The sequence below is a fragment of the Wyeomyia smithii genome, chromosome 2, assembly GCF_029784165.1.
Source record: "Wyeomyia smithii strain HCP4-BCI-WySm-NY-G18 chromosome 2, ASM2978416v1, whole genome shotgun sequence".
NCBI classification, from domain to species: Eukaryota; Metazoa; Arthropoda; class Insecta; order Diptera; family Culicidae; genus Wyeomyia; species Wyeomyia smithii.
The window spans coordinates 215,983,280-215,995,854 of NC_073695.1; the positions used below are offsets into that span (position 1 = coordinate 215,983,280).

Sequence of the window (12,575 nt, forward strand, 5' to 3'; positions counted from 1 at the left end):
GGTGGTGTGCGGACAGAATGACGACGGAAAAAAAGACAAACTGGTTTGCGGTATTGCGCCCGGAGCCTATATCGAGGCCAGCGGAATGGTTCGTGGGACGCGCAACAAATGACAACCGTATGGAAGTGGTAGGAAATTTTAATCTGTACCTGGCTCATTTTCAACTGTAACCGAGGTTCAGCAGGAATGTATGATTTGATTATGAGTTGGCCTATTAGGCTGAGTGCGCTTTGCGTTGCAATTTGCCCTGACTTTTGCTGGAATGCCCAATCTAGATCAAGGTATTTATCTGTTCATCGTAACTCCGTAAGTCTTTGAATTAATTATGATTGAGCTTGACAAAAAAAAATTTTAAAATTTTTATCGTTGTGCTTCAATTTTTAAATGAAAATTAAAAAAACGGCTCGAATCCAAAAGGATGTTCGGCTTAATTTTTTTTGCCTGTGAATAACTGTTCCAGCGTCGTAAAAAAAGAAGTGTTTTCTTCATACGATGCTATGAACGGGTGTTCAAAAATAGATTCATTACAGCAATCCAAAGCAAATAGAGTCATGGAGATCATCGGTTTGGCCGAATGTACGCGCTTCGACAGTCATGCTGTGTATTTGGTGAGACCTGATCGGTGTTATTTATTACGAATCGTTGAAACAAAATATTTCTTCTGCATGACGACGCTCCGCCACACCCTGCCAAAGTCGTTGAAACTAACATAAACACAGACAGCCCCTATTTTGTATTACATAAACGCTTGATTCACATCAGCAAAAATTCACAAGAGCTGGTCGAAATCTGCCAATAATGTGAGCAAAATACGAGGGCGGTCCGTTAAGTACTTTACCTCACCGCCTAAATATGCCACTATTGCAAGAAATATTTATTATCGCGTATTACATTCCCGTCAGGTTTGTATCCGCAACTAACCGGACACCTTTGAATCGGTGTAACCACAGACAGACGTCCAAGCAAGAACAACATTGATCAAAATTTCCGTGTAAATTTTCAAAGTAAATTGCGTTATAAATCACTTGCATACTAGCGCTGCCTGGTGACCTTATCGCTACAATACATTTTTTTCGCTAGTGTACGAGGCTGGCGGTACTGGTAGCGCTATCTGGTTACGGATCGCTACTACAAAAAACTTTACACAAGTTTGGAACTCAGCTTGGACGTCTGTCTGCGGTGTAACTCTTGCAATGAGTACTCAAGCTTTGAGCAACTCTTTTCAGTCAAACATAGCTAAGTGTTTACGCGTTCGCCTACTTTGATTTGTTTTGGCATTTCATGAACAGTGCTCAAAATGTCGACGAACGAAAAAGCCGTGCGCAAACGGATCTTGTCAGTCGTATCGGAAATTCGTATCGGATTTTCTCGATACGTGAACTCGCAAAAAGCTTAATTTGCCCAAAACTACATTCTATGATGTGTTGAAAAGATTCTCTAAACGTTCGAGTGTCGAAAGGAAACCAAGTGCGGATAGTTCTATGAACAGAAAGGTGGAGAAGATTCTGGAGAGAAAAAGAAACTGTGGCTCGAAGAGTAGGAATGTAACCAAGATTCGTTCAGAAATCAAAAAAGCATTCCGGTTTGAAGTCCTACAAAGTCGAGGAAGTAGAATAATAAGTAGGAAGTAGGTAATAAGCAGAACTTGCTTTTTACACTCCAATGGCCAGAAATGGTACTGAAGGACAAAGTACATGACTAAATTCCCCAAGAAATACCTAGTTTGTACCTGTGGCTCATCTTTCATAATCACAGGCACAATCAACAATGAAATTTATCAGAAGGAGTGTTTACAAAAACGATTGCTGCATTTCTTGAAGAGTTATGATGTTAATCTTTTATTTCAAAATGATTTGGCATCATGTCGTGTGGACGCATATAGCATAAACTGTTTCCGTGATGAAATGGCACGAAGCCATTAAAGTAAATATTGTACCAAAAACCGCTAATCCTTCCACAATTGTTTACAGCTGCGGGCAATCGAAAAATGTTGGGCTATGGTGAAGCGGACGCTTTCCGCAAAAAAGTAGAAAAGAATGATGACACAATTTTCACCAAATCTAGATTCAGCAAGATCACCTAGGAGACTACAAGGTACGAGATTTTTACATCAATGGAGAACAATGATGTTTTGAACACGTGAATTAGTAAACCATACTCCATAGTTATAAGTCATGTAAGCTTTTTGAGTGCGTTATTTCACTTTTTGATGTCCGGATTATCGTGGATACAAGCATCGCGCGTGGAAGTGAGCGCGTCCTCAAGTACAACAAAAATGTAAAAAGATCAATATCGATCTGTGAATCGATTCTTATTATTGGAAGTCGAGTCGTGTAACGAAATTAAAGAACGTTTGGATGCAGTGTACTCTCCTTCGGTTTAAAGTGGTTTATCGAGTTTTAATGCATTCGCACGGCCATTTTTTGTATAGCCGCGTCCAGGTACCCCGAGAGAACGTGACAAAAATCCAAGATTTCGTATTGGATGACCGCCGATTGAAGGTGCGCAAGATCGCTGAGTCAACAGGATCTCAAAAGACCGTCTAGGTCATATCCTGCATAAAGTTTTGGGCATGAGATGGGTGCTGCGTTTGCTCACTGTCGACGTTATTTTAATGCAATCCGAAGGAGTTTCTGCGTCGTATTTACACCGTCGGCGAAAAAAGTATTTACTGGTACACACCAGAGACCAAGAAACAGTCGAACCAGTATACTTTACCCGGCAAACTTGCTCCAAGAACGGCAAAGACTGTCTCATCGGTCGGATGAGTGATGGCCACCGTTTTCTGGGATTCACATGGTGTGATTATCGACTATCATGAGAAAGGCTCTAAAATGCTGAAAACGTCTATTATATTACCGTTCCAGCTGAAAATTCAAATAAACGACTCGCGGCTTTCGATTTTTATACCTTATTCACAGTGCGCATAATATCGCATTTTGTGCGCTGTACAGCGCATCTGATGTCAAAACATCGCACTAAATGCGACATTATGCTCATCACAAAAAGGAAGTGTAGTGTTATTTTCCCTTTTTTTGGTAGTTTAAACAATTAGTGTAAACAATTTCGTTATTCCGACTATATCTCTATGCGTGAAACTCCGTTTATTCCGTTCCTTCCATTCAGCTTGCAACACTTCCAAACTGTCAAGCTATGAGCGATGACTTTCACACGAAAATAGGCTGACTTTCGATACACCAAACGGTTCGAAACGGTTATCGTATTCCGACAGAGTTGAAGGTGATAACCTAATTGAAGATCTGCTATACGCGGGCATTATTCGACCGAGCAATTCCCCGTGTTCTTTTCCGATTGTCTTAAAAACTAAAAAGTCCAATGAGCGACGAATGTCGTGTTCTACGACGTTTGGCGGAATTCCGATTAGAAGTTAAGATGAAGTAATGTCAGTTCTGCTTTACTAAAATCGAGCTTCTAGGCTTTGCAGTCCGTGAAAAGGGGATAAGACTGTTGAACAAGTGCTTGGGATTCATGTATGCCCGGAAGGTGATTGAACGACATCGAACGGGCTTGCCAATCGGTTCGAAAAGATGAAGATTTCGGACTGAAGAGTGTATGCCGTTCTATGGAGCTGAAAGGTTCCTACGCATGGACTGTTCCACCAACTATAAAGATTTCCGTGTATTTTTTTGGAGTGTTTTGGTCAAAGCGGAAATAATTGAGAAACTAAAAAACATTTATCACGCTGAAGAACTTCGAATTCCGTTTACTAACTCCGAATAGGACGCGGGTAACTGTCCAATATGACCAAAATTGATGTTGTGTATACCACCGCGCATAGCTGGTCAGTCCCATTTGCACTTTCAGCAAGCCGAGAAAAACGCGTTTTCATATAATTTTGTTCCATTGTTTCTTACGAGGTGGGACAATATGTTTGGATGTTTTCCCGATGTTTTTCAGAACAAAGTTGTTGAGTTCATCTATTGTTACGAAGTTATGCAAAGTTATATCTCCTACAGAATGTGAAAATCCCATCATCCCTCCATAATTCCTCCCATTTATCTAGCAACACTTCTGAACTATGAACGATGATTTTAGCACCAAAAACTTCTGGAAAGTAACAAGAATAGATACGCTAGCGTCACTTTTGTGCTAACAACCGTTGCGACTGATCGCTAGGATGGGACAAAAAATAAATGTTAACTCCCATGCACTTTTGCTGTTTGTTATGGGTCCTATAACAACTGTGTAAATTTTCAGATTGGTCGGTGTTACTATATTTTTGCGCCCGATTTTTGAAGTTTTCATACAATTTTATCTGGGAAAATCCATTTTTTCAAAACTTATTCTCTAGAGATGTCCATTTGGATCCTAAAAATATATCATATTTGCAGGAAATATCCCTGGAAAAAACTCTTCTAAAGACCGTAACGCGCTACGATGCTTATAGAAAAAGTTCTTCTCACTATCGCCTTTTTCCCATATAACCGTTTCCCAGTCTACTGGTCGCGTTTAAAATAAAGAACTTATTTCGAAATCTTTAGTGAAATCCTTTCGACTTTACAGTAGTAAAATATAAAGGGGCACATAATTATTTCGGTTTTCAACTGGAACAAGAATAGATGGGCTCAAGAAGTTGGAGCATCACTGAATCGAATGTATCGACTTAGAAGAAGACTACTTAGAAAAACAAATTGCCGCCTATACAAAATTTATCGGAGCATGAAGTGGCGTCACATGGAGTATGCTTTAAAATAGAAACTTATTTGGAAATATATGTTTATTTAATGTTTTCGATAAAAGGTATTAATTTTTTAATGTATTTGGATGTACAGCAACCTTATCTAACTTGCTTTGCTTCGTTAGGGGCTAACATCACTTCGAATACACATGTCTCTTGTTGACAAAGATGTCACATATTTTTGGAAAATATCTGCAAACGCTCGAAAAACTGAAGAAAAATGCTCATAATCAGAGAAAATTGAGCTCGCACAGGCAAAAATATGCAAAAAATTCGACCTACTTCAAGAAAGCCATTAATTAACATCAGCAGTCATGGATAAAATAAAGGATTACTGTGACGTGACGTACTTCCCCGAGGAGTGGGCGTTCACTTCCCGATCAAAAAGAAAACACAAAAATGTAACAGAAGCTGTTAGTTTGTTACGGGAAAAACCTTACGGGCTGTGTTTTTTCAATTTGATCCCGTTAGGTGTTAAAATAACAGAAATTATAGCAGAAATGATTCTACTAGTATCAAACACACATCAAAGTTTGTTACTAATGTATCAGTTTTCTAACAAAATAAGATAGTATATAGAACAATATAAAACTAAACATTGTTAGAAACAACAGGTTTCGATAAAAACGAAAAATTAGTAAGACTTGTTTCAGAACTACTTAATGTCAGGTTTTGTTATTATAACTCATTCAGATTTAATTTTATTATCAAAATTACATGGAAAAATACAAAATTGTATCAAAATATGTTATTCGTATCTCGCGTTGATAGAATTTTGTAATTTTTTAGTTTACTCTTCTGATCGGGTTGTGACAAAACGTGACACGAGAAGCGGGGATAATTTCGATCAAAACTTGCGTGACGCACTTATTGGATGTAATCTTCAAAAATACTGTAAAAAATACATTGAATTTCACAGTTATTAAAATTTCGGCAATTAAATTTAAATATGTAGTACCAAAACACAAATCGTAAAATTGATTGCCGTTTTTCTGATCTTGTTTTGCACTTTCCCGAACAAGCTGAAAATAATTACGTCGCCAAAAACGCCAAACGTCGTAGCTGACACCCGGAGAAGTGACAATCTCCTGTTCGAAACTCGAATTGGAATAAATTGGATGCTGCACAAACAAATTATTTGTAGTCGAATTGGATAATTTTGAGGATTTCCTGTTAAAAACTTCTTTTCATCGAAATAAATATAAGTAGCAGAGAAATGGATCTACATTAGAAAAGTGTCAATTTTGTGAATACCAACTGATAATTTACAATACTGGTATGACTGAAAAAATATGAGTTCAATATACGAGTATAAGGCTCGAAAGGTTTAAATAATAAAATAGCACTGCCCATTACTTATCACTTGTAGCAAGCAAGTTTTTTTCTACAGATTTATTAACCCTCTGATGATGATAATTCGTATTGTCCATTTCAATATATGAAATAAACGGCAAACACATTCATTGAATTATTGCTTATCAAGCTGTTATTCAGCTGGGTTTTCATCGCTCAAAAGTAGTTTTTCATCTGCTTGATTGCTGTAAATTATACCATAACATTGCATAACGACAGTGCATCTTTCTTCGAGGAGAAAAATATCTAATTAAAGATATATCGCACCTGATATGAGATTCGAATCTATTTCGTGTCAACACTCTACTTATACTTAACTGATGATGGCCACACACGAAATAACTCTAGAAGAAACAAACAGCAATCAATTGTTCGCAATCAATTGACATTTCATTTCATTTAACCGCACCCAAAACAAGCGCGTTTATTTCGCTTCCACCGCTACAAAAAACATGCATACGACCCATTGTCCAACAATGACCAATTCATCAAACGAAAATGGTTAGCTGCCAGTGTCACATCCGATAGCGCCCGAGTCAAATTGCATAACAACGGGTCCAGCGAACAATGTTCTTATCGCTGGTGCTTTCCAGTCCAAGGTCGGACACCAATAACAACAAAAATCACATGACGTTTGAAGCCTGCATTACATATGAACTGTCATGCAACCTGTCAAAAAAACCGTTGTCTTACAACAGCAGTCATTGTGATTCGGTACGAATTTCATTGCCGCCGCTCGCTGTCCCATCCGATCGCTTCATTTGGAAACTTACAGTTTCAGCGCAAAAGATAAAGAACACCGCCCAATCAGTGAGGCAAGTGAGAGCGCTTTCCGGCCTGCCAGCAGGCAGCAAGTTGTTGTTGATGTTTACGGCAGATAAATGTAAATAAATAATAACTTGAGCTGCGCCGGACCGACCGACAGACAGACACCGGCATAATGTTAGGCTTTGTGCGTGCGGAACGCGACCATATCGCGCATCGACAGCGCAGTCGAATGTATGCACTCTGAGAAATCAGAACGTCAAAAGTCTAGTAAAATATGTGGTTTTTTACAGGTTTTTAGAGTGTAACAAAAGGGCTTTTACAGTTTAAGTTTTCCTCCCCATCTCTACATTTTGAGTGATAATTAAAACGGCAAACAAAACTTACTCTATCACTAGAACCGATTCTGGCAATCGTACTGCTTCACGAGGATGCCAGATATACAGACAAATTTGTTTTATGCAGAATTTCTGTCACAGACTCACCATATAACGTTTGTTACCTCATAACCTTTGAACGATCTTATGCAGAGAGAAAAGCGAAAATCTGGCACTCCTGCTGAGCTGTCAAATCGTGAGACATAGGCTCTCGCTTGATGAAAAACGGCAACCCCCTTCCCAGCAGCATAAAAGTTCGAGCACGAAAAGACGATCACTTTCAATTAAAACAAATCAACAATCAGTCCGATTATGATGTGAAAACGCATTACGAAATGCAGTTCCGGATCAGATGTGGGCTATAAGCAAATGATTTCACGAATTGGCGTGTGACTAGGATGGTGGAAGGCTTGTGAGAAAGAGAGATTAAGATGGCGAGAGTGTGTGTTTTTCTAGTCAAATAAGTCTTTCCTTGTTTCGTTATTGTTTGTCCTAGCCTACTAATAGTAAACAATTTTTATACACATTTTTTTAATTTTTAGATAGGTCTATTTGAAGCGAGTACGAATGAGTAAATGAGTACCTATGTATGACGGACAGAGAGAGAAAGAGAGCTCGAAAAAGTAGATTTCTTAAAACGGGCTAAAAGTAGAGTAAATATTACACAAAGTACGGTCGATTACTATCGTTGCGACTGTTGGGGTGATGCGTGTTGTACTGCGGCTCCGGAATGGTGGAGTATACGTGGCCCATAGTATTGGTGCCGCTGTTGGACTTACTGGCGCGGTAGTACCCCACGGGAGCTCCCATATTGTTGGCACCGCCATGGTTATGCATAGGATGAGGATAGGTTTGCAGGTGTGGCGATTGGTTGGCCTGCGTAGACTGCAATGGAATGTGATGTGGCGCCGATGGATGAGGCATTGCTACCGGGTGGTTGTGATGATGGTGGTGCTGGTGAAAAGGGGTGGTGGCCATTGCGTGACCTCCTGCGTGATGAAGTGATGGCGCTTCGTACTGCGGCGAGGAAGCACTCGAATGGTCGTCTTCGGTGTTGTAAGTACTGTGGTTCGGAGAACGAGGCGGCTGGGGAGGATATTGAACGCATACCTCCGAGTTAAGCCGCTTTGGCCACGTGGCAATCGGTGCCGTAGGATTGGTTGGGGCAGGTGTGTACCGGATGTTGATGGCTTTACGATGAGGAGCTTTATTTACAGGGGAATTTTTGCCGATGTCCGGCATGGAAAAGCGAAGCTTGTCCCAGAAACGGCGGTCGTCCCACGAGATAACGGTGCAAGTCCGCGTGAGAATGTCCATAATAGGATCCATGGCAAGCATCGAGTGTGGAACCGATGTGATTAGAATAAGTTTTTGTTTTCTTCGAGATGGCCTAATTAACTCGAGTACGGCCTGCAGTCCTGCTCGGAATTCCGGCTGAGACCACTCGTGTTGCATGAATTTAACACTAAAAAATAATATTAGCTTACGGGAGGCATCCGCTGCACTTTGCAGCGAGTCCGATAGGAAAGCTGCCGAATGAATGTCCCGATAGTGGAGACAGAGCGCATAACCATTGTGTTCCAGTTCTTGTGCAATCTGACTAGTTACCGTATCGGCATCGGCTGCACTGTATATAAGATAGCCATCGTACAGCTTCTCATTATCTTCGCACCGCTCCATCGCACTCAGGGGGTCCTTGCAGATTCGCACCCCGTACCGGGAGTGTGCCCACAGGCAAACGTCATTTCGGAAGATGAATACCAGCGTCACTATCAGAATTGTGAGCACTAGACCGGCTAGCACGGCAATCAACAGTGGCAAATAGTCTATAAAATCATTATCGATAATCGTCCTTTGCACTGTCGGCGTCGCAATCGGGGCGCTCTTATGGCTTTCACATTCCTTTATCGCGTCCTTTAGTAATTTATTATTCGAACACTGGAATTCACTTAGCCCATTCGTGTCGTTGAATTGGCGTTCGGCCCACTCCATCAGCTTGCCCAGCGACTCACAAGCACAACCCAGTTTATTGCCACTTAACGAGATTAGCCGGAACGTGCCGCCTAGTGGCATCACCTCCCAGGGCTTCAATTCACCGAGTTTATTATCACTAATCGTGAGCACTTCTAATGCTTTCTGATAATAGAACGATTTGTTTCCGATCGAGCTGATGGCATTATGCTCCAGATAGAGCTCCTTCAATTCCCGTAACGACTCAAACTCGGCTCCACCGATCTCCTGCAGCCCGTTGTGCTCCAAATGCAGCACGGTGAGAGCCGGAATGCCCCCGAAGGTCTTATTATTCACCGCAGCAATGTGACTGTTGTTCAGATACAGTGACTTGAGCTTCTTTTTGCCAATGAAAACATGGCTTTCCAGCTGACCAAAGTTGTTCCCATCCAGATAGATATCGGTGGCATCCATAGGGATTTTCGCCGGAACGGATGTGAGCCCGGCACTGCCACAGTCCACGATGTTCGATTCCCATGCCGTGTCATGGTAGCAATTGCATCGATCCGGACATGTCATCTTGCAGTCACATGCATCAAAATCACAGCAATGGCACGTAGCAAAACAATGGCTCTCGTATTTGCATAGAAACTCACTGGCCTTCATTTCCATCAGCGGCCGTACCAGCTCTCCACGTTTGTGCTCCATCGTACACATGACCGAATCTAAATCCTTCACCTGCGGGTACTGCCGAAGATAACTCAACTCGTTGATACGTTGTAACCATTCCATGCTGCAGTCACAGTGCACTAAATTATCGCCGATGTAAAACTCCGGCATTGTTCGAGTATCCGGAACGAGCGTCAGCGCCAGGGAGGACATTTCCAGCCGACGCAAGTGATTACCGTACAGTACCACCTTCACCAGGTTCTCCTTGTTGGTAAAAGTCTCCGGGGTAATCTCCTCAATCAGATTGTTATTTAGTAGCAGTGTTTCGATGTTTTTGGGGAACGAGCTCGAGTTGATGTGTTTGATGCGATTGTGCGAAACATCCAACATTTTCAGCTGAAACCAGTTCCCCACGTCGTATCGATTGCCCAGCTCGGAGATATTATTCTTGTGTATATCCAACCACTCGAGGGACTGTGGGTAGTGTGAATAATCGAACCATCCGATGTTGTTGTCGGAAATATTCAGATACACCAGCGACGTGAGGGAGGTGAAAACGCCCGCCACATCCTCCAGCTCGTTGCTATCAAGTCGTATGGCGCGCAGTGTGGGATTAGAGCTGAACGCGGACTGGTCCACGTGGCGTATCCTATTGCTGGCCAAATTCAGCACACGAATGGTGGACAACGCGAAAAAGGTATCCCGGGAAATCTCCGTTATCTGATTGTCCACCAGCCGTAGTCCCATCAATTCCTCCAATCCCTCGAAGGAAGAATTATTAATTTCCGTAATCTGGTTTTTGCCCAGGTCCAACGATTGCAGGAATTTCAAATTTTTCATGCCGGAGGGAATTTCCTCCAGCCGGTTATCGTTCAGACTGAGATCGTGCAGGTGGGTCAAATTTTCGAAGGCACGCTCGTGAATGTATGCAATCTGGTTCGATTCCAGTATGAGCTGATTGAGGACGTACAGCTCGCTGAAATGGTACGGCTCAATCTGACGCAACCGGTTGTGCGATAGAAAGAGGGCATGAAGGTTTTTCAAATCGCTGAACGCGCCATCGGCGATAAGTTCAATGACGTTGTGCTCCAAATTCAAAATCTGTAAACTGTACAAGCCCTTAAACACATGCTGATCCACCTTCGAAAGATGGTTGTAGCCAAGATTTAGCACCACCAGGCGCACCTGACCGGCAAATGTATCTCTTTTGACCCACGTCGAAGTTAGCTGATTTCGGGAAATGTCCAATGATTCCAGCCTATCGAGTCCTTCAAAAACACCCGGCGCTAGAACCGAAAGTGAATTGTTTTGCAAATGAACTTGTCTAATTTTTCTTGACGACAGAAACAATTCCGGCGTTAGAGCTGTCAGCTTGTTGTTCGAGAGATTGAGGATCTCCAGTGTGCCAAGACCGACAAAAGCGCGGTCCGCTATTTCCTTCAATAAATTGTCCTGCAAATATAACGCATTCAGTGATCTCAACGCCGATAGCCCATTATCTGCCATCAAGGTAATGTCATTTCCTGACAAATCTAGAACCTCCAATCCAGTGTTACAAGCCTTGCCAGGTGCAATTGGCCCTTTGCCCCAGTCGGACAGTCCCAGCTGGGAAATATCACTTAGTCTGTTTCCGGTCAGATTGAGCACCTTCAGTGTGTACAGGGGGCAAAAAACCTCATTCGGTAGGCTCCATATGTTATTATCGGCCAGGTGGATCTCTTTGAGCTCAGTCAAGCCTCGGAAACTGTCCGGATGCAGTTCCAGGTTCATCACAGACCAATCCACATTGTGAGTGCTGAGCGAAAGGCTCTTCAGTACCTTCATGTTGGAGAAAGCCATCGCTGGAATATATTTAATTTTGCAATAATCTATCGACAGCCGCAGCAAACCATTCAAATTTCCCAAAAAGTTGCCAGGCGTTGTTGTCGATTCTAAGGAACTTTCAAAGAACATTATGTCGTTACATTCTAGTTTCAGCGATTTAATCCTATCAATTTGATAACTACTTATATTAGTCAGCAGACTCTCTGTCTTGGTTATAGTTTTGATTTTACACTGCAGCTCGTCGGACTTTTTCTCCTGCGAAACTTCCAGTACTGCACCGGTCCAGGAGCATCCCTTCGGTAAGGCGTCATCATGACGGAGGAAATTGTTGCGGGCAGCGTTTATCGGCGTGCAAAGCCTCAACACCGCTATCGTCACACAAACAATGAGGAACGTATCGCTTTTCTGTGCTGCAGCCAGATTGATCAGTTTCTTGCACTGCCTGCAAAGGCCAGCGTAACGAAATTCAAATCACCAACTAGTTTACTTCCAACAGCAACTTTCGCTCATTGCGTCACCGAATTCTTCGTTTCTCATTTTAGCCACACCTGTCAGCAACCAGCAGTTTTTTCTTTTCTTTCGAATACCTTATTTAATTTCACTAACAGTTGTTCTAGTTTAAAATTGCGCATCGAACGCACCAAATTATCAGCTTTATTATCTCATCTCACGCAACACAAGCACTTATCGCTATTGCACCATTCACCGACCGGTTTGGGGGTCATGAGACGGTCACTTTCTTCCCGTTTCTTCACAATCTCTCAACCGAAGAACAGTATGTTGTGTCTTCTTCACCGCTTTAGTACAATCGGCAGCCTCACAGTCGTCAGTTGACGCGAGTGCGAAAGCGTAATGGGAAGGATGCAGTGCCGCAGGTTCACCGGGTGACGGTGGCGAGGACCACCGAAGAAACCTTCAACACACGAAACTGACGTTTG

General features: G+C 42.2%; 1 protein-coding gene across 1 annotated transcript in view; it reads right to left on the minus strand.

Moving 5' to 3' along the window:
* The window catches only part of LOC129719927 (toll-like receptor 6), a 28,391-nt gene extending 16,293 nt beyond the window's left edge, over positions 1 to 12,098 (minus strand). The window contains exon 1 of the mRNA XM_055671339.1: positions 1 to 12,098. This exon is cut by the window's left edge and continues 16,293 nt beyond it. Coding sequence (XP_055527314.1) covers positions 7,855 to 11,766 — 3,912 coding nt within the window. The 5' untranslated portion in view covers positions 11,767 to 12,098 and the 3' untranslated portion in view covers positions 1 to 7,854.
* Positions 12,099 to 12,575: the final 477 nt, after the last annotated feature.